The sequence below is a fragment of the Sinocyclocheilus grahami genome, unplaced genomic scaffold, assembly GCF_001515645.1.
Source record: "Sinocyclocheilus grahami isolate Dianchi unplaced genomic scaffold, SAMN03320097.WGS_v1.1 scaffold34.1, whole genome shotgun sequence".
NCBI lineage: Eukaryota > Metazoa > Chordata > Actinopteri > Cypriniformes > Cyprinidae > Sinocyclocheilus > Sinocyclocheilus grahami.
In genome coordinates, this window is record NW_015505213.1 from 1,972,989 (window position 1) to 1,994,723 (window position 21,735).

The 21,735-nt window shown below is 34.8% G+C and overlaps 2 protein-coding genes across 4 annotated transcripts in view; one reads left to right on the plus strand and one right to left on the minus strand.

Moving 5' to 3' along the window:
• Positions 1–269: 269 nt before the first annotated feature.
• LOC107581424 (cyclin-dependent kinase 15-like) lies at positions 270–19,686 on the minus strand. Its single transcript, XM_016266982.1, has 9 exons — positions 19,439–19,686; positions 14,085–14,116; positions 10,409–10,546; positions 10,140–10,144; positions 6,892–6,985; positions 6,733–6,796; positions 2,150–2,198; positions 1,837–1,979; positions 270–1,604 (listed from the first exon to the last, which is right to left on the minus strand). The coding sequence occupies exons 1-9, from the start codon at positions 19,482–19,484 to the stop codon at positions 1,492–1,494; spliced, it is 684 nt and encodes a 227-aa protein (XP_016122468.1). The 5' UTR covers positions 19,485–19,686; the 3' UTR covers positions 270–1,491.
• A 1,138-nt stretch (positions 19,687–20,824) lies between these two features.
• LOC107581351 (alsin-like) overlaps positions 20,825–21,735 on the plus strand; it is a 34,181-nt gene continuing 33,270 nt past the window's right edge. For all 3 annotated transcript variants that reach the window (XM_016266876.1, XM_016266877.1, XM_016266878.1), the window contains exon 1: positions 20,825–21,022. The gene's annotated coding sequence lies outside the window, so the exon portion shown is untranslated. The remainder of the gene's footprint in view (positions 21,023–21,735) is intronic.

Sequence of the window (21,735 nt, forward strand, 5' to 3'; positions counted from 1 at the left end):
TTCGTGCTCTTGATGATTGAATTTGTGCGAAAGATAGCGCCCTCTCACGGCTGGTACAGGAACTGCAGGAGCGCTGCCGTTAATAGAGCCAGATGAAAAATGATAGACGACAAGACTGCAGGGTTGATCTTCCTGTAGGCTATGTGTGTGTGTGTGTGTGTGTGTGTGCGCGTGTGTGTAAAGCCCTTCAGGTTTAAATGAAAGTCGATATCTTGAGAGCTTGTTGGTACATTGTGTTGCCCATTCAGTGGTTTCAAGACAGACAATTATTTACTGGTGTCATTTTTACAATATTTATTCAGAAGTCAAGACACAGTGGGATTGTATACAATTATATGAACACATACCCAGATTTCACAGTATTGCATTATGTTGAAGTGTGTGGAAGTACTCAGGCACATCCATTTACGACATCAGCATTGAGTGACTGGCAATGTGATTGTTTCTATTATTTGAAATTATTTTTTTTTTAAATGTTGGTGACCAATATTGCTGTACATCTCTCTTTTAGAACACTGACTGAGAAGCAGCACATGTTTTGAATCTCAACATCATATACAGACATTGCTAATATGTAAAAAATGTAAAGATACAGAAACTATTAATTATGAACTTGATACATACACAGCTAAAAACAGTTCTGAACATGTTTCGACCCAGTGGCCATCAGCGTACAGGAGAAATATGAGTATGTGCTGTACAAAAACAGGTAATTTTCGGGTGAGACTCTCTCCAGGTGTGTTTTATGAATGCATACAAGTTTTTTTTTTTTCACCTGCACACTACACAATAGAGCTTTGAAAGATTAGTAGGTATATTCTTCCACATATTTTCATATCATATTCCCAAATCATCTCTCTCGCACACTCTTCATCTCTTTTCTGTGCAAAATATGCAAAAACTCAATTACGTATAAAATTAATAAGTGCTTTTAACTTAAACATATTCACAATGAAAGTGTGCCGATTCATTAGCTGCTCCAACTAGAAGAATAGGAGAAAGCAGTAAATGGTAAAACTATTTGTGCAACAAACTGGTGTGTGTATGATTATGATAATAAATTAAAATAACATGATAACAAATACCAGTTTGCAACATCAAGCAGCATAAAGGATTATTTTTGTACAGCTAAAATGAAAGCACGGGAAGCATCACACATTCACGAATGGAGGCACCCACTCCTATGTTAAAAAATAAGCTGGATATGCATCTCAAAATATAGAATGAAACACAGTGGTGAAATCAGCGTTGACTTGGATCGTCATGATCAACCATAAAACTTTTTTTTAGGTAATACTGGTCCAAATTGTAAAAACACGAATCTTATGAAAGAGAATCTGATATTCTTTCAGAAATATATTGAATTAAGCTGATTAAGATCTGAATAAACAACATACAAACTGACCGTCATGCTGCAACAGGGTCACGTTTACTCATGCTGGTGTGGTTTTGGTTTTACAAGCACACCAACTATTTACAAAGGCGAGACTTTCACCAGCACTTGGCCAGCGGAGCAAGAGGCGATTTCATTCGTCTGCTGGGGCTGAAGATATCCCTCGTTTCCGCCTCTAACCTCACACCCGGCACCTTAAAGATGGACACAGCTGACGGAGAAAGAGAGAAGGTTAGAGAATGAGAAACGAGACAGGAGGAAAAAGACATTCTTTTTAGATTGCATAATCTCTTTTCATCTTGAGTCGGCGTTGAAAAGGTTGCCAGTTTTGACAGTGACTAAGAGGGGTTTAACTTTGATCTTGTCTGTAACGGGACCGGATTAACCTTTGAAGCTGGAATTGCGTGCATTCCGCTAATATAGTGAAATTCTCCAGCACTTACTGTCCCTTAGATGCATTAACGGAGGTGGAAGAGTGTTGAAATATGGGTGTAGCAATGCATCCTGGGCTGAAATCCTGTCCTTTGGATTCATCATCAGCATCTGCTGGGCCAGATCCTCCGTCTTATAGGGTAACTGAGCGAGTCTAAGCCAATGTACACACACATATACAGAGAGCTATGGGTCAGACATCCATTAGAGGAGGGGGTGGAGGAAGGGTGATGAAGACCGCTATACAAAAACCCTTCTGTTCCCACTCGGAGCCAAAACGCACACACATATGCACACGAGCATGCACGCATGAACTGGTCTTACCTTTTCCAGACATCTCGAAATTGCTGGGCCTTGCAGGGCAGGAACCACTCTACAGGAACACAAAGAGACCTCTTTTAGTTAATAGACCACCAGAACATCCAGCTCTGAAAGTGAAAGCCTTTATCATTTACGATCATTTGTTTTGTTCCAAACTTGTATCTTCTGTGGAGCACAAAAAGAGATATTTGGCAGAATGTTCACGCTGCTCTCTTACATTTTAAGGACTGTAAAGGTCACTTTTAAAGTGTTTTTGTCATTTTTTTGGAGATGACAGCCCATGGTCAATGTATGCTTTTGATAAATGGAAAACAGCAGCATGAACATTCTGATGAATTGCTTCTTTTGTACAGTGTTGTTATTATTAACTAAACCGTAAAAATAGTCAAATTTAGTTAATTGAAATAAAATATAATAAAATAATAAAATGTTGGCAACTGACTGAAATAAAATAAGTTGAAGTACTAAAATTACTAAAACTAAAATAAAAAAATTAAAGCTACACACACACGTGCGTGTATATATACGTATATAGGAAAGTAACTGACAAGGTTACTAAAACTAAAATAAAAAAATTACAGCTACACACATATAATTATATATATATATATATATATGTATATATATAAAACTAATACAATGACAACATTTAAATGAAAAAATTAAAATATAACAAATAAAAGCTAAAAATGTTAATAAATACTAGTATAGTAATAATATCACTATATATATCGTGGTGATGATATATGTGACCCTGGACCACAAAACCATTTTTTTAAATTGAGATTTAATAAATATGCTTTCCATTGATGTATGGTTTGTTAGGACAGGACAATATTTGGCTGAGATACAACTATTTGAAAATCTGGAATCTGAGGGGGAAAAAAAAAATATTGAGAAAATCACCTTTAAAGTTGTCCAAATGAAGTTCTTAGCAATGCATACTAACCAAAATTAAGCTTTGTTAATTATCCAATATTAAGCAATATCCTAATGATTTTTGGCATAAAAGAAAAATCTATAATTTTGACCCATACAATGTATTGTTGGCTATTGCGACAAATATACCCCAGCGACTTAAAGGGTTAGTTCACCCAAAAATGAAAATTAGCCCATAAATTACTCACCCTCAAGTCATCCTATGTGTATATGACTTTCTTCTTTCAGACGAATCCAGTCGGAGTTATATAAAAAATTGTCTTTGATCTTTCAAGCATCAGTCCAAAAGCACTTAATTAAAATGCGCCCATCCATAAAAAAAGTGTCTCACACAGCTCCGGGGGGTGAACAAAGGCCTTCTGTAGTGAATAGATGCATTTTTGTAAGAAAAATATCCATATTATAAACGTAATAATCACTTTAATGTAGCTTGCGCTCACAGTTGTTTACTGGAAGCAGCTCCGGGCGGATGTCTAGGATGACTTGACGGCGAGTAATTTATGGGCTAATTTTAATTTGTGGGTGAACTAACCCTTTAAGACGGGTTTTGTGCTCTAGGGTCACACATGATATAAAGTGTTTCTTATATTGTCTTTGTCCTATTGTTTATAATTTGCATCTTTGTTCTTATTTTTTATAAATTTAGTATAAAAAACAAAAACAACAATATTGTGGTATATATCATAAAATTACTAATGTTGTAAAATGTCATATTACCCACCCCTATATAATTGTATACTGTATAAATAATACTATAATAACTGCTTTTTTGTTTGAGACAGTGAGATATAATTTCCATTTTTGGGTAAACTACAAATTTTTGTAACATCCAAAGAAAAATTCTAACCACTATAAAGAACCCTATAATAGTAAAAATGCTATAAAGATGGTTTGAAGAAGCTTTATTATGAGTGTCCTTCTGTCAGTGTCTGTGGTCACGGGCCACCCGGTCATTCTTGGCTGAGACCTGAGGCCACACTTACGCTTCAGCACACCTGGATATACCTGAGAGACCACAGCGGGTTCAGGTAGCTTCTCTCCAACACACAGTACACACACATACAGAGCAGCCTGGGGCTTGGGTAAACCCAGATTCATGGAGAAACACAGCAGGCAAGGCCTGCCAGCAGTTTACCTACCACACACACACCATCTCCATCAGTGCCCACACACTCTAAACGAGGCATATTTCCCAAAGCCACCTCACATTGCTCATTTGTGCACCTGTGTAATGAGTCTGCACTTTATTTCCAGGACTGCAATGGAAAGACATCAACCCACTTCCTGCATGAGTGTGTGAAGGTATGTGTTTGTGTCTGACTCAAAGGTGTCAAGTCAACTCATGGCCAACACAACCACTAACAGAACACATATACACACAAAATAATTTATACTGGAAACACAGCTTCAGCACAACTCTGTGAATTTGCTCTAGCCATTTTCTGTTTGTATGACTGCATGTTATTAAAACGACAGGCCCTTGGCAACAAGTTTACACCCACACATTGCCAAGCACACACGCAGTGCATACAGATGACAGTGTCTATGTGTCGTTCTAATTCTAAATTTATGGGTACATGCGTATTTACTGGATGTTTAAAAATAACATCATGTGAAAAAATCAGCATGTGCAGGAAAAGTTCACTAACAAAATTACAATTCTGTCATTATTTACTTATGACTATAAAAATTTACATGGAAGAAACATGATATTTTGGAGCATAATACGCCTTATCTTTTACAACACAAACGTAAGCAATTTTCATGGGAATGTGCAAGACTTATGATTTATTAGCTCCTATAGGTAAATAACTTGACAAATAACAAAGTGCAGTATATTGTTTATACAATAATAAATTAAATTATATGATAACAAATAACAGTTTGCAACATCAAACAGCATAAAGAACGGTTTTTGTACAGCTAAAATAATTGGATTTACCTGACACTGTAAGTCTTTCACATTCAATTAATTAATGGAGGTCTTTTTAACGGTTGTTATAAAAAAAATAAAATAACATAGGTGAATAGCATATTATTGCATTGTATATGTTATAGCTGATAACATATAAATGGCCAATATCAAAAGTCTATACATTCTGTCCAAATATATTATAATTAAAACACCAAAAAAAAAACCCCATCATTTTAAATGATACAAGTGAATTTTAAGGATTAACTTTATGTGAGCGTTAGTGGCAAATGCAATCTAAAAAAATTTAAATTAAATAAAAAAAAATAAAAAATGAATTGCGCCTGGAAATGGCCATGCACAAGTCAATTCAATATCTATAAATAAAACATATCTACCAATACCAAGATATAGTTTTTATTCCTCAAAACTCTGGTTCTTGTATTGTATATGTTATAGTTGATAACATATAAATGGCTGATATTACAAATCTATACATCCTGTCCAAATATATTATAATTAAAACACCCCCCCCACAAATAAAAAAACTAAAACCCATCATTTTAAATTATACAAGTGCATTTTAAAGATTAACTTTATGTGAGCGTTAGTGGCAAATAAAAAAATCGAAATAAAAAAATGAAGAAATGGGCATGCACAAGTAAATTGTCTGTTATAGATCCAATATCTATTAATAAAACATATCTACTAATATGGTACCAAGATATCGTTTTTATTCCTCAAAACTATGGTTCTCAAACGGGGTCTTAGCAAACTTCAAGGAGGCCCAAGATTATTTTAAAATAATTTAAAATAAGATAAAACAAGCATTAAAATATGCTAAACCAGATAAAATCAAGATATTCTTTACCTTAATTCCCAATTACTTTTTTCCCTCTTTTAACCAGGGTCTTAGAAAACCTGAATACATTAGGTAGCCTTATTTTAAAAGTGTAATGTCTAGACCTTCAAATAAAAAAATGGAATAAAATCTTATAACTCCATTGGCATTTTTATAATTAATTAGCATTTTTCTAGTTTCAAGATCTAACCTTTTCTATCAAATAGAAATTGGGTAAAAACATTTTTAAAAATCCTTATCCAGTAAATCATGAACAACTGGAAAAGTCATGGGGCCTTTGAATGTTGTTGTTGTCATTGAGAAGTATTGGGGTCCAAATATTTGAGAACCACTGCTCTAAAAGGAACCATAAAAGCTGCCTGTATGATTTGCAGCTATATTTAAAATCTTTAGAGACCATATGAGATGAGGCATGCAAGAATTAATGGCTTTGATGAATTGCACGATGCATCTGCATTTGGCAAGTCTAAATACGTGCATGTGTGAATGAGATTTGAGAGCTATGATTTATCAATGAATAACATCATAATTCAAAACATATTTTGTAGAGTAAATGATGACAGAATTCCATTTTTAGGGGAACTAACCCTTTAAGACCATATTTCTTCTTGATCTAACCCCCTAAAATTACTTTAATTGCTATAACATAATTTTGTCAAGTTTATTCAATTTAAATTAAATTATTCCTTTGACTTAAACAAAACTAGTTAATTTAGATGTTCACACATTAAGTACATTTTTATGTAACTAACACAGACGCATGCGTTTAATGACTGAGACAAATCTGTGCTGAGGCAGGAAATCACCTTTCATAGCGGACACATCTGTGAGATTACAGTACAGAGACAGATGAAAGAAGGATTTTGAACATACCTGGTTTATAGTTTGGCAGATCACTGACACCTGGCCAGCTCTCCTCGGTCGGGACCCCGAGGACCTCAGAAGGAAAGAAGAGGAGCGATAAATAAAGAGTAGAGGAGGATAGAAGAGAAATCTCACACAATTCTAGTACATTCTCACAAACAGACTCACAGCCCAAATCTTCAGCAGCTGCTCAAATACATCAGCTACTCCAGGAAACGCTGGTGACCCCTGTAGCATCTCGATAAAAATGCAACCAGCTCCCCTAAACATCAACATATATACATATCTGTCAGACATATATACATATCTGTTTCATTTCAGTTGCAACATACCATTTTAATATGCAATAGATTCTCAAAATTAAACACAAAGAACATCAATTTTGTTTCTTAAGTGGTAAAATATATAAATCCAAAAGTTCTGTAGACAAATATGTAAATGTTTATCATGTGCCAGTAAATTACAATACAGGATGAACACTAAGGATTTTTCTACTCATTCAGATTTTCCAAATTTGGTTTAAAATTTTCACACAAAAAAAACTGCTATTGTCTATTATTGTTTTCATTTTGTTTGACCCATGTAACCTAGTTTTATAATAAATAATGTTAGATAAAGATGAGTAAACAGTCTTCAACAAATTACTAGCAATAGCACTAATAAGTAAAATAAACAAAAATTTAAGAAATATCTAAAAGTATATATAAATTTATATATGATTAATATTATACATAAACATAAATATATATTAAATATACATCTTTAATATATACATGTATGTGTGTGTATTTATATATACATATACATTTTTCTTTTGTTCTTTAACTAACATTAATTACACAGACAGCAGTAGGTATATTAAGTGGCTGTCACTTTAAGACCAAATGCACGGACATGCACACATCAGATTGTAAACTATTTTTAACTATTTACAAACTATTTTTGAACTATATACAATATGCGAATTGACTTATCTTTTTCATTATCTTGCGCTTGAAAAGTTTAAAATCACTTGAATGCTTAAACTGACAAGACTGGCAAACTGGCAAAAGTTCAGCATTAAGCTGAAGGCGGAAATTTTCAAAGAATTGCATCTGTTGCTCTCACTATTATGAATCTTTCTAAGAAGAATTAATATGTTTGCGTGTGTGTGTAGGATTTGTTAATGCACAACTCCACTATTCATATTTTAATGACATACATCTATATGTGATGGACACTTCTTGAATATATACTTCATATAAATAAGCACTTTGATTCTTGGCTGTGTGTGTGTGTGTGTGTTGTGCTGTTGCAGTACCTTCTCTAATAGCTGTGAATGGAATTCCTTCCTCAGTTTTCATGTGAATCACCTTTAAAGCCACAAGATGACCGTTTATCCTGTCACAAAGACAGAAAAACCTCAGCATAATCCACAAACATGCATCTGAAAACAGTTAAGCTGACCTCTGTTTTCTGGAGAATAAACACCATCACAAGCTCTCCCCTTTAAAGACATTATGCAATCAAATTTGGAGTTTTGACTATTGACTATAAGGTTATTTATATGCTAGTTTATTCCTGACAAATTTAACATGTAGAAAATACACTTTTAAAATGTAAAGTCTTTCTCTTCTATTTTTTTTTTAAATTGTGAAGACAATGTCCCCTTGATCAAATAACACCTGCCTAGGACTAGCAATAGCACATAGCAAATCATAATTCATGTCTGTAAATTAAAGCCTATTGGCTATTTAAAACTAAGGGGCAAGCACTTTGATGTGTCCCACCCTACTTCCTGTTTTAATAGGAAATAATGCAACACAAAAAAAGAAATCTGCAATTTTATGGGTCTTGGAAAGTCTATCATCTTGTTTATCATTTGAATCATCTGGTGGTGTTTAGTAGTGGTTACATTTATGATGCCATTTATGGAAAGTAAATCCACTCGCTGTGGATATTCAAAAATTGTGTATTCCAAAATAATTTAAAGGGATAGTTCACCCAAAAATTTGATGTTTATCTGCTTACCCCCAGGGCATCCAAGATGTAGGTGACTTTGTTTCTTCAGTAGAACACAAACGAAGATTTTTAACTCAAACCGTTGCAGTCTGTCAGTCATATAATGGAAGTGGATGGGAATCACGGCTTTGAGAGTCAAAAAAACATACACAAACAAAACCAAATTAAACCCTGTGGCTCGTGACGATACATTGATGTGCAATGAAACGATTGGTCTGTGAAAGAAACTGAACAGTATTTATATAATTGTTTACCTCTGATTCACCGCAATGTCCAAACTGTCCTGAGCGCGTTCTCAACAGCCTGCGCGTGACGCGTCTTCTTCTTATTTGTGTATGTTTTTTTTTACTCTCAAAGCCGTGATTCATATTCACTTCCATTATATGACTGACAGACTGCAACGGTTTATTATAGACCTTTTTTGGTGTAACCGCCATACATTTTTAACTGAAAGCAATTAGCTTAAAAAAAACTCAAAAAAGAGCAATTCCAAAGTAAAAAAAAACTGCAAGCCAAACATGGTGCTTCCACTTACAAAGTGAGACAGCTGAGAAAATATAGCACAAAAGTATTTAACCCTGTAAAGCCTAAAAAAAACAAAACAAATAAAAATAGTCAGAAAAATAAATTTTTAAAGGAACATTTTATTGTACATTCAGACATATACAGTGGGTACGGAAAGTATTCAGACCCCCTTAAATTTTTCACTCTTTGTTATATTGCAGCCATTTGCTAAAATCATTTAAGTAAATTTTTTTCCCTCATTAATTTACACACAGCACCCCATATTGACAGAAAAACACAGAATTGTTGACATTTTTGCAGATTTATTAAAAAAGAAAAACTGAAATATCACATGGTCCTAAGTATTCAGACCCTTTGCTCAGTATTTAGTACAAATGGCTGCAATATAACAAAGAGTGAAAAATTTAAGGGGGTCTGAATACTTTCCGTACCCACTGTATATAGTTTGAATATATTTGATAGATCAGGTTTTTATGGCTCATATTACAGTATGATATCTTTAGAATAAGGCGCTCATACTTCCAAATTGAGCCAAAATATGCTATTTTGTGCAGATGCTATGGCCAAAAAGTAAGATGAAATTCTGATAGCTTGTTATTGTAAATCAATAAGATCTTTATAATAGTATGACAAACTACAAAAAATGCATATAAATATCAGTTGTCACTTTATATCTCCCAATAATATGTCTTGGTAAGATGATATTTAAATCCTCAATTTTATGATCAAAGCTCTGTAGCTTTTATTGTGGGGGGCAATACAGTGATGATTGAGAAATATACGAGTAAACATCCCTCGAAGTATGTTGTATCATATTTAATACATACATTTTAACAAGTAAACCCAAGTTGCTTCAGTCTAATAAATGTTCATCTTAAAAACGCAAATACCCGACCTGAAGATGGACATTTTTTAAATTATACTAAAAGGTCTTTTATTTGCTAAAAAAAAGTATAAACTATCAATAAGGCTTATAGGGTTAACATTACTTTACGCAAAAAAACAATGTGACAAATTTACAGTTTATAGTAAGTCATGTATTACAAATTGTTACTGTTAAAAGTAACATTCCTCAAGACTGTGCATTGTTTGTTTATCTATGTGTATCTATGATTGAACCTCTTGTTGTGTGTCTGAGTTGTATCTGTGTGTTCCTCACCCACTGGAACTCTTGCTGGAAGCTCTTTCCTCCCATAGGATCGCTGTTACTGCGGCCCCTCTGAACTCTGAGCCGTCGCACCTGCAGCGTGTGAAACCAGTGCGGCTGTGGTTTCTCCACCCCGTCCAGCTCACCCAGCTGAAAGCAGAGACAAAGACAGAGAAACACACCGGGATGGTTTGATCTATATCAGATACAGTGTGCGATGTTATTACACCTTGTTTCACTGATACAGCCATCCTACTGTATCCATCACACCTGTCTGTGTGCGTACAAGTGTGAACCGCGTCCTCATTTTCATGCATATGTGGCTTCAGGGTTTTACACCAGCGCTGAAGCTCTGAATTCTAAAGTGCTTTATACACACACACACACACTCACTACTGTTTAAAGAAATTAAATGCATTGACATGCAGTAAAACTGATCAAAAGTAAGTAAAACATTTATAACGTTACATAAGATTTCTCTTTAAAATAAATGCTGTTATTTGAATTTATTCGTCAGTAAATCCTGAAAAAATTTATCAGTTTCCACAAAAAATTTAAGCAGCAGAAATGTTTTTTTCAATTGAATAACAATAAGAAATGTTTCTTGATCACCAACTCAGCATATTATAATAATTTCTCAAGGATCATGTGACACTGAAGACTGGAGTTATTTGGCTGCTGAAAATTCACCTTGGTAATCACTGGAATAAATGAAAATATACAGAAATAATATATATATATTTTTTTTAATTGTAATAATATTACACAATATTACTGTTATTACAAATAAATGCAGCTTTGCTGAGCATGAGAGACTTTTTCTTGCTTGCTTTTTCTTTTTTTGCATCTTTTTTGTGGTACACATAGTCTTTCAAACTCATAACATTCAATTTTGTGTGGTGCTGTAGCTTCTATAAAAGCAAATTATGTGTTAACATTAAAAGAAAGAAAGAAAGATAGGGCCTACAGTTACTGATTCTACAATCAAACGATAAATGAATGTAAGAGCACCTTCAAACTGTGTAAAAACCTTTCAAAATGTTGAATTTAATTAAGTGAAATGGTATTTTGGCAGGAACTATAGTTATATTTTTGTAAGGATAACAACAGCACACGAAGTTGTACAGCAGATGATGTCAGAATGTCCTGACACAGAAGTCCTTTTAGCTCTAATGTTCCCTATTTCTGTCTCCTTGCCTAAATTCTGTTCATTTGAGTGTTTTCATCGCACACAGGGACAGCTGACACTCTCAGAATGGACTCTGGAGTTCTACAGAATGTACTGTAACCAGACAATCATATCTTCAGATCAGCTGGAACTAAAACGGTTTCCCTTCCATCAAATACATTACATTCGACTCTCAGTATTTTCTTGGAAGCGACACAAGAACACTAAAATAGTTAGAAATGCTAAGAAAGTTTAACCCTTTAACACTACATGATACAGTATTCAAAACCAGACCTATTTCTCAATGACATTACAAAGTTAGAGGCATTTTTATGAGACATTCTTCTGTAACGCTAGAAATGTCATTGTTATTGTAAGACATCATCATATAGCGCTGTTTGATGTCAAACACACTCTCACACACACACACACACACACACACACACACACAAGCACACCCATCTGACCTCAGCGACTGGGAGGGAGGACACACTCCAAGTTTTTGATGGTTTTTCTTCCGTTTTCATTGCTTCTTTTATCTCTTCCACTCTCATTTCAAACATTTCTTCTTTTTCTTCCCTTCTGACTTCATTTCTTTTATCTCCACAACACCAACAACATCTCCTCAAGCTCAAAGACGCACAGACCCGCATTCTCCACAGGAAATCCTCCATCTCCAAATCTTCTCCTCTCTCACTCACTCTCACTTTCTCTGATTAAGCCGTATAACTCATATGACTTGCATGGGAAAGTGTGTGTGTGTGTGTGTGTGTGTGTCTGCAGGCCTGGTCTTATGACTCCATCTCCCATCCATGAGAGCTAAACACAAACAGCCGTGTTATATTTGCTAAGGGGAACAAATGCATCCATTCAACTGCAGGAGAGAAAAGCATGATGGGACGGACAGTGAGAAATGGTGATTGTGAGAGAGAAATAAGAGAACAAGAGAGAATAAAAGAATGTAAATGAGAGAGAATTCATAATACTGTGGCATACTATTATGGCAGTTTTCAGACTTAATAAAGACGTTTCTCATCAGACTGAGGTGAATTGGTGAATTACTCTGTTCACACAATATGGCTCATCTCTGTGAGCCATATTGGCTAAAATCTGTAGATAAAATCTTATTTTGCACCCACTCACTCTCACTTTCTCTGTTTCTGCCGTATAACTCATATGACTTGCATGGGAAAGTGTGTGTGTGTGTGTGTGTGTGTGTGTGTGTGTCTGCAGGCCTGGTCTTATGACTCCATCTCCCATCCATGAGAGCTAAACACAAACAGCCATGTTATATTTGCTAAGGGGAACAAATGCATCCATTCAACTGCAGGAGAGAAAAGCATGATGGGACGGACAGTGAGAAATGGTGATTGTGAGAGAGAAATAAGAGAACAAGAGAGAATAAAAGAATGTAAATGAGAGAGAATTCATAATACTGTGGCATACTATTATGGCAGTTTTCAGACTTAATAAAGACGTTTCTCATCAGACTGAGGTGAATTGGTGAATTACTCTGTTCACACAATATGGCTCATCTCTGTGAGCCATATTGGCTAAAATCTGTAGATAAAATCTTATTTTGCACCCATATTCTTATTAAGTTATATTACATGAACTACCATTCAAATGTTTTGGATCAGGAAGTAAGAGAACATAAGTTTTATGTTCAACAAGGCTGCATTTGTTTGATCAAAAATATACAGTAACTTATAGTATATAAGTTAGCATAGTATATAAATATAACAGCATGTCTTATATATACTGTATATGATAGATAGATGTGTGTCTGCATGTCTGTTTTCACGCGGTCTGGTGAGTCTGGTCATGACTTGTAGGCTACTAGGATTGCTGGAGTGTAACTGTGGAGAGAGAAAGAGCTTGATGGATGTTTTCTCTATTCTTTATTGTCTCTGGCTATCTGGACTCTGTGTCCAGATGGGACATGCTTGATTGAGCCTGGAATAAGACACCAATTACTGACAGGGGGACCGAATGTTGTGCGCTGCTGTGCTGCCTCTCTCTATGAAAATACTAGCTTACTATTTACTGAATTCTGTGCTCTATTTACTGTATACTGCAAAATTATATGAAAAACAACATATTGTTGTCACGTTCATCAAAATGAAAATGGTTATTGTGCACCAGTTTGGTTATAGATCTATTGGCTCTGTTTATACTGCATATTTTAGCAAAGATAGTGGGTTACCTGTGTATTCTGTGCCTAAAGAAAATATTCAATTTGTGTGCATACTATACATTGTGGAACAAGTAAGAACAGTATGCCATTCCAAACACAGCTTCTCTTTCTTTCCCCCCAGTAGAGGACAGTGCTGCATACTTTTTCCTCAAATGGTTCTGTTGCCTTTCCTAGCTCTCTCTCTCTCTTTTTCACCCCCATTAGGGGGTAGTGCTGTATTTCTCTCTTCCGCCTCCAGCTGTCATCTGTCCTGTCTCTGTGGGTGAAGGGATGTTTGTTTGTGCTTATAATATGTTGTGCAATGTCATGTCAAATGTTCTTACCTCCTCATAGCCCAGATGTCTTTGTTTTAACCCTGTAAAACATAAAATAGCAGTTTAGATGGACCACAGCACTTTAAATGGCCAGATACACAGGGTTTGCTGCAGTACACTTCATGTGTGAGAAATGGTTTGACTGTTTGTAATGGTTTCATAAAGATATTTAAACAACTTTACAAAGGAAAGGGCCTGACACACTGAAAAAAAAACTCTCTCTCTCTCTCATACATGTAAGTGTATTAAAAAGAATGATATATTATAATCTTATGATATAATTATAAATTACATACGATTTGTACTTCATTTATGAATTTAAATAATATTTTATAACATTTTATATAACACCTATATATATATTAAATATGTAAAATATGATTACATATAATCTAAATTAGATATAAATTAAATAAAACATATAAGTATAACATAAATAAATACATAAATGAACCAAATTTAATGTATAACAAAAACATAACCTAAATACAAATTAAATACAAATTATAATAATATTACATATTTAATCATATTGACTACATTTACGTGCATTACTCTCATTTAATACAACGGATTAATAAAAACACTTTAAATGGCCAGATACACAGGGTTTGCTGCAGTACACTTCATGTGTGAGAAATGGTTTGACTGTTTGTAATGGTTTCATAAAGATATTTAAACAACTTTACAAAGGAAAGGGCCTGACACACTGAAAAAAAACTCTCTCTCTCTCTCATACATGTAAGTGTATTAAAAAGAATGATATATTATAATCTTATGATATAATTATAAATTACATACGATTTGTACTTCATTTATGAATTTAAATAATATTTTATAACATTTTATATAACACCTATATATATATTAAATATGTAAAATATGATTACATATAATCTAAATTAGATATAAATTAAATAAAACATATAAGTATAACATAAATAAATACATAAATGAACCAAATTTAATGTATAACAAAAACATAACCTAAATACAAATTAAATACAAATTATAATAATATTACATATTTAATCATATTGACTACATTTACGTGCATTACTCTCATTTAATACAACGGATTAATAAAATATAGTATTCACTGCAATACGCTTCATGTGTGATAAATGGCTTTTGGTGTGTTTGTAATGGTTTTATAATGATATTTATAAGAACTTTTTTTATAGGAAAAGCACTTGGATACAGTGAAAAATGAAAGCAATCCTACTACTATTATGTCAGATGAGAGAAAGAGTGTGTGTGTGTGTGTGTGTGCTTATCAAGTCATATATCATACAAAGTCACTAGTATAATTATAGATGTAATTACAGATATTAATAACAGATGTAATTACATGTAGGATTTTTCAAAAAAAGTATAAATAAGTAAAAACGCAAAGTAGTTAGTTAAAGACTATACCAAATATTTAAATGAAGTACAATATAAATATAATATACAATAATCATGATAGTAATTATATTGAATAAACACTTTCTATTTAATAAATGAAAAAGCTTTACAGACCAAGATTGAAGAACACATAATACTCCAGAATTCTCAGTATGTAACTGTGTGTGTGTGTGTGGTTTGATTCAGCAGGTACAAGGTGAGTCACGCTCAGTGTTTAAGCTCCTGGCGGGAGAGGCGAACAGGAGCAGGTGGCTGTGTACAGGGGGTCTGAGATTTACCCTTCACCTTCATTTAAATTTTAGCAGCAAATACAACACTAAACAGGATCAGAGAGAGAGGAACGGACAAAGAGAGGAAGAGAAAGACCCCACAATCACAGCTCTGTAAAACAGTGCTCAGCTATTAAAACGTCAATTTCGGTGATGTATATTTGAAAAGTGTCTCTAAGAGGCGGAGTGCATCTGCTATGTAATGCGTGATTAGATATATTCTGACAGTCAGTCACAATGAAATGAACTCTGTTTAGGCAAAAGATCGAGGGAATATAAAAAATAAGCCCATCTTCGTGAGTTAAGGCTCAGTGAGACTCCAGGAAGACAGTTCTGCCCTAAAACTGTCCAGTAACTTTTACCATGTCAAATATTATACAGAACTTCTCTGTTAAGAAGAAAGTGTTTTAAAAGAACTGTTCTTTAACACTAGAATGATAAATCCCACTGCAGAGATGGCTGCAGTTTTCTGAAAGACTAATACCAAAGTAGTTATTATGATTGTGATATACAATGGATTTCATTAAAGGCTATAGTTGATTGCATTAATGTTGATATAACTATATCCCATTAGGTGATTGAATTACAAAGCCCTGTAAGTTGACCCAGAAGACTGTATGTCTCTGTTGGATCGTTCCAGATCTAATTTACTAAAATCTCTTTTTGGCACTGCTGAAGGTGTCACTCTGAGGAGCTCTGCTGCCATCTGATTAGTGTCGTCCTTGACAGGGAAGAAAGGTCATCATCCAGGTGACCAGTCACCATTAACCAAAACCTGCTATATGATTCTAGGAGGTTATATGGAGTCCGTTTCACATCAAGCATCTAATCAAAAATGTATTTATTAGAAATACATGCCAAGGGACGCAATATTTCTAATACTTAAAGGAATAGTTCACCCAAAACAGAAATCTGATGAAAATGTACTCAACCGACAAGCCATCCAAAATGTAGTTTGTTTGTTCATCAGAAAAGAGAAATGTAGCATTACATCACTTGCTCGCCAATGGATCGCTGCAGTGAATGGGTGCCGTCAGAATGAGAGTCCAAACAGCTGATAAAACATTATGGTATATATGGTATATTATTAACGGTTTGAAGTTAAATGTGTGAATAATGGATTCATTACAAATTCATGTTGATTACTTGTGGAGTATTGTGATGTATTAATCAGCTGTTTGGACTCTCATTCTGACGGCACCCATTCACTGCAGAGGATCCACTGGTGAGTATGTGATGTATTGGTAAGTTACTAGAAACCTGTTCTGATGAAGAAAAAACTCATCTACACCTTGGACGGCCTGATGGTGAGTACATTTTCAGGCAATTAAAATTTTTGGTTGAAATGTATATGCATTTCTTATGCACAAATGCTATTGAAAAGTATGCCTCATATTATAAAATGTCAATAACACAGGTTACACGGTGAAGAGTATATTTTTGTTTGTCCTTGTGTGTCGACCAGTGATCGCTGCTGTCTCTGTGTGTTTCTGCTTCCCCCCCGAGCATTTTTTCCCTTCTCTCTGTCTGTCTGCACAGATATTTATGAGTCAGGATAAGGGAGGGCTAAGAGAGCTCATAACTCATGCTCAGATGCATCACGGCTTCCCGCTCTCTGTTTTCATCCTCTCATCCATCTCTACACTCCACTCTTTCTGTCTCTGCACGGGTATCTTTCCTTATTCCATCAAGATCGTTCCCTCCTTCATCACCACTTGACATTCTTTCTTACGGTTCTGCATTCTGTTGCCAACTCTCCATGTTTTCCCTCCTTCTCTCTCTCTCTCGTTGCTGATCAGTATTCTGTGAGCAGTGTGTACAGCAGTAAGTGCTGTTTAGTATGTTGCCAGCCACCCATCACTCAAAAACAGACAAGTGCAGTGACTGGTTGGATGAAGGCCAAGAAACTCAGATCAATCAGCTCAGGTAAACGAGTCAAGTTAAAGACCACAATAAATGTCTGTCAGCTTTGAGACCATCCATAAGCTAGGGTATTTAGAAATGTGGATTTAAAAACATAGGCTTTCTCTGCTGGGAAAACAGACCAAAAATGGAACATACAAATAATTTCAGTCCAAAAATGATCTCTATGTAGAAATTGAGAATTACCATCCTGCCTCTGATTAGCCAAAGCAAATAATACATTTAAAATATTAAATATTAAAAAAGTGACAAACCTTTTGATATAACCCACCCCAACTTCTTGTTTCAACAGGAAATATGTCAACACAGGACTATCAAGCCATTTCATGGGGTCTTAAAACCAGACCATGATTATGAGTTCAGATTTAAAAAAGAAAAGAAGATTAAAAAAACACACCAAGAGAAGAAAGTGGCCCACAGAATTAAGGAAATAATCACAAGGAAACTGATTTCACACTAAGACATGCAAATAAACTTGCAGAAAAGTGTTTTTAAAGATTAACTTAGAATTAGATGATGCCAAAAATAATCTAAATGTGAAAAATGTAATAAATTAGCATGAACAATTAAATATACAATATAATCAGATAACTATATATATATATATATATATATATATATACACACTGTATATTACAGCAACCAAATTTTTTATTTTTTTTTTGCATTCAGTTCTAAGAAAAATGCAGCCTTGTTGACTGCTTACAAGACAGTAATGGGCTACTTTCATTGATGGTGAGGAAATGTGCTTAAACACATGTCCAGAAATAGCCAGTGACAGAAGTACCACTAGTGCGATATACTTAAAGTCAATGACTTTCACTAGTGCCTTCTTTTTTCACACATAACACACATAGTTTTCTTCGCTCTCAGGCCTCCTGCCTCTCAAGAGATGGACACAGATGCTGTTGCAAGCTGCTTTCCTCTCACCTACAGGAACCTGCCCTTCCCTCCTCCATCACAACAAAATCTCACTTCTGCCATGCAGTAAACCAGGGATAAAATAATTGCTGTGTTTTGCATCCACAGGTCAAGTAGAATCCTCTATGTTCTGCTACAAGGATACATGGGCTATTTGTCTTCCAGTGCACATTAACAATGACGTGCTTAAATGCAATATTTACATTGCATTTTATTTCAGCTTTATTTCAATTACCAAAAATGCTTTTAATAGTTTTAGTTTTAGTTAACTATAATAACTCTTAAAACAGACTTTTGTCAACTGGCCAGCCTGGGAGACCAGATAAACTAGCTTAAACCAGCTCAGACCACCTTAGACTGGTTTAAACTGTTTTTTTCCCCAGGAAGGTATGGTCTCTTTAGAAATTTAAATAGATGTCAGAAGCTGTTTCAAGGACAATCAAACCATCAGATTTGAGAAGGGTAGGTTTATAAGGTTTGTAGGCTAGTACCTTCTCACATAAATTACATTTTTAATTTACTATAAGCAACAGTGTATGTTGCTCAGTTACATAAAGCTGATCCAACAAATACAAATTAGCGCAAATACAAAGAATATTATCTAATTATGCTATTTTAGGCACAAATGAGAATGCAAATGTAGCCATTATATGCAGCTCAGAGTACACACATGAATCAAGTTATTTACAGTTTGAGAGATGCTGGGGATGAAGAAGATTGTTGTTTTATCTCTTTAATTATGCACTATTTCTACTTCCCACGTGATGAGACATCAACACACGTTATTAAGGACAGATTTTGATACTGATTGTATATTCTTAGATACAGCTGAAATGCACTTACCGAGACGCTGGAAAGCCTCAGAAGCTGCATGCCGGAGGTTCTGCATGCTGTCTGCTTCTTCTGATGGATCTTGATGGAACGAGTGTTGTTATGACAGGAGGCTCTCACTGTGACCTGGACATTTTGAATGTGGTACTGGACATCATCGCTGCCCCTTTATCCAGCATGTCATTCTCCAGCTTCAGCACCCACGCTGACACAAGATCCCTTCTCTGTCCTCCTACGATTACTCTGAGCTCTCCTCCTGTCTCTCTGTACCACTCTCTCTCTCTTTCTGTTGCTCTCCTGCCTCCTGCAGGAGCCACTGCCGCTTGTGTGGTCGCAGGCCAATCAGAATTCTTCTGCAAACCACCATCCAATTGGCTGAAAAATAAAGAGAGGCAATGGATTGCAGGCTTGTTTTGAAAGCCTGGTGCATCTAAAACACCCAGAGGATGTAAGTGTGCGTGTCTCAGTATGTGTGAAAACAAATGGTAGCTTGAAATTCCACTCCTCTCTCTCTAAAAAAAGGAATACATTAATGAATAAATCAGGTTTCTGACTGATGGGACATTTTAACCATAGCAAAACAAGGTAACACTTTATTTTAAGGTGTCCTTGTTACACCTTACATGCACTTACCATTATAATAATAATTAATTATGCGTAATTACATGCAAGTAACTTTAAGCCAAACCCTAATCCTAACCCTAATATAGTAAGTACATGTAGTTAATTAATATTACTCAGTATTTAAATAGCCTATGTAATTACACTGTAACAAGGACACCTTAAATTAAAGTGTGACCCAAAACAAATAGACAAATATACTATATAAAGCAAATCTCAACTGCTTTATTGTTTATATCGTCGCAAAGTGTCTATATAGTCGCCTAGTGATATATTTAAAGGTGAATTTGTTTGTTTTTTTAAAGTTGAAATGTATTAGTTGACTTTATTCGCGTATAAAACAAATCTCATAAAAATTATTCGCACTACTGTACATACTTTAATTATAAAATTATGTTATATAGCCTATATAATAAATTAACTGTTAAGATATTTAGAAGAATAATCATGATCGCAGAATAAATCCTGACAGGGTGAAATGCTGATTTGTAATAATTTTACTTGTAATTTAGCTTACTGCGTTCGCTAAGAAAATAGCCTAACGTTACATAGATAGACAACAATTGCTCTATCGACACGACAACGGCAGGATTTAAGTTACTATCATTAATCTGCAATTCAATTTACAGTTTATATGGACTAGTAAGCTAGAACATATTTAGCTTACCAGCTCAACATTTCTGTCAACCAACTCATCTCTACCAGCCCTAGTAGAAAAAGCGAAAGCGTAAATACTCTTTCGTGTTTGTCCCTCCTGATTCTCCGTCCGTTGAAGCGCTCACAACAGCACCACAACAACACATCCGATTATTTATCATCATCATAATCATCATGAGCTTCGCTCTGCTGTATGTCTGCTCTCCTCACTGCCTTATTTTACATTTCTGATTAGGTGTTTCAAAAGCTGACAAGATATATTAGGCCAAGAGTCATCCGCTTTCTGTCTGTCTGAGATCTTTAATCTGACATATCGAGGTAAGAATGAACGAAGCACCATATTTATTAGCTTGAGTGATATTAAAGCAGAGAATAGAGTGAAAATTCGAAATATTTCTGTCTTCTAGAGACTTTACCGTGGTATTTTTCATTCATCAGTTATTTAACATGATCCCCATCTGTCGACGTGGATGTAATTCTACATTTGATGTGCTTTAATCTCATCAGACGTGTAGTTTCATATTATTAGATCGCTAATGTAATCAATCAGAATATTGTATCTGATACGTGAACCATAATGTGTTTTCCTTTTGCTTAAATGCATGTCATTTATTTATGACCAACGAAACCTGCTTGACAGCTTGTATTTTAATTAACAACTCAGGAAAGGAGTTATTAATATGCATTTTGGGAATTTATTAGACAGTATTCCAGATCTGTTGTTTATTAGTTCAGCTGATGATTTCATCACAGCTCTGCATCACCTTTGGCCCTGATCAATGTGTGTTTACACTGTCAGTCTTTGTCAGGACTCTTTGCTTGACACAAATTCTGGACTCGAAAACATTTCATTTTCTTATTTTACAACTAAAAATAAATGTAGCCTAGGTACAGAAATGCTCAGAATTACATCACTTCATGACTAGTTCTGTGAAGTATTGTCTCATGAAAATGAGATTAAACGTACGAGTCATTGTTGAACCCTTTGTTGTCGTTCAGAATCTGAAATCATGCATCACCTGTTCCCTCAC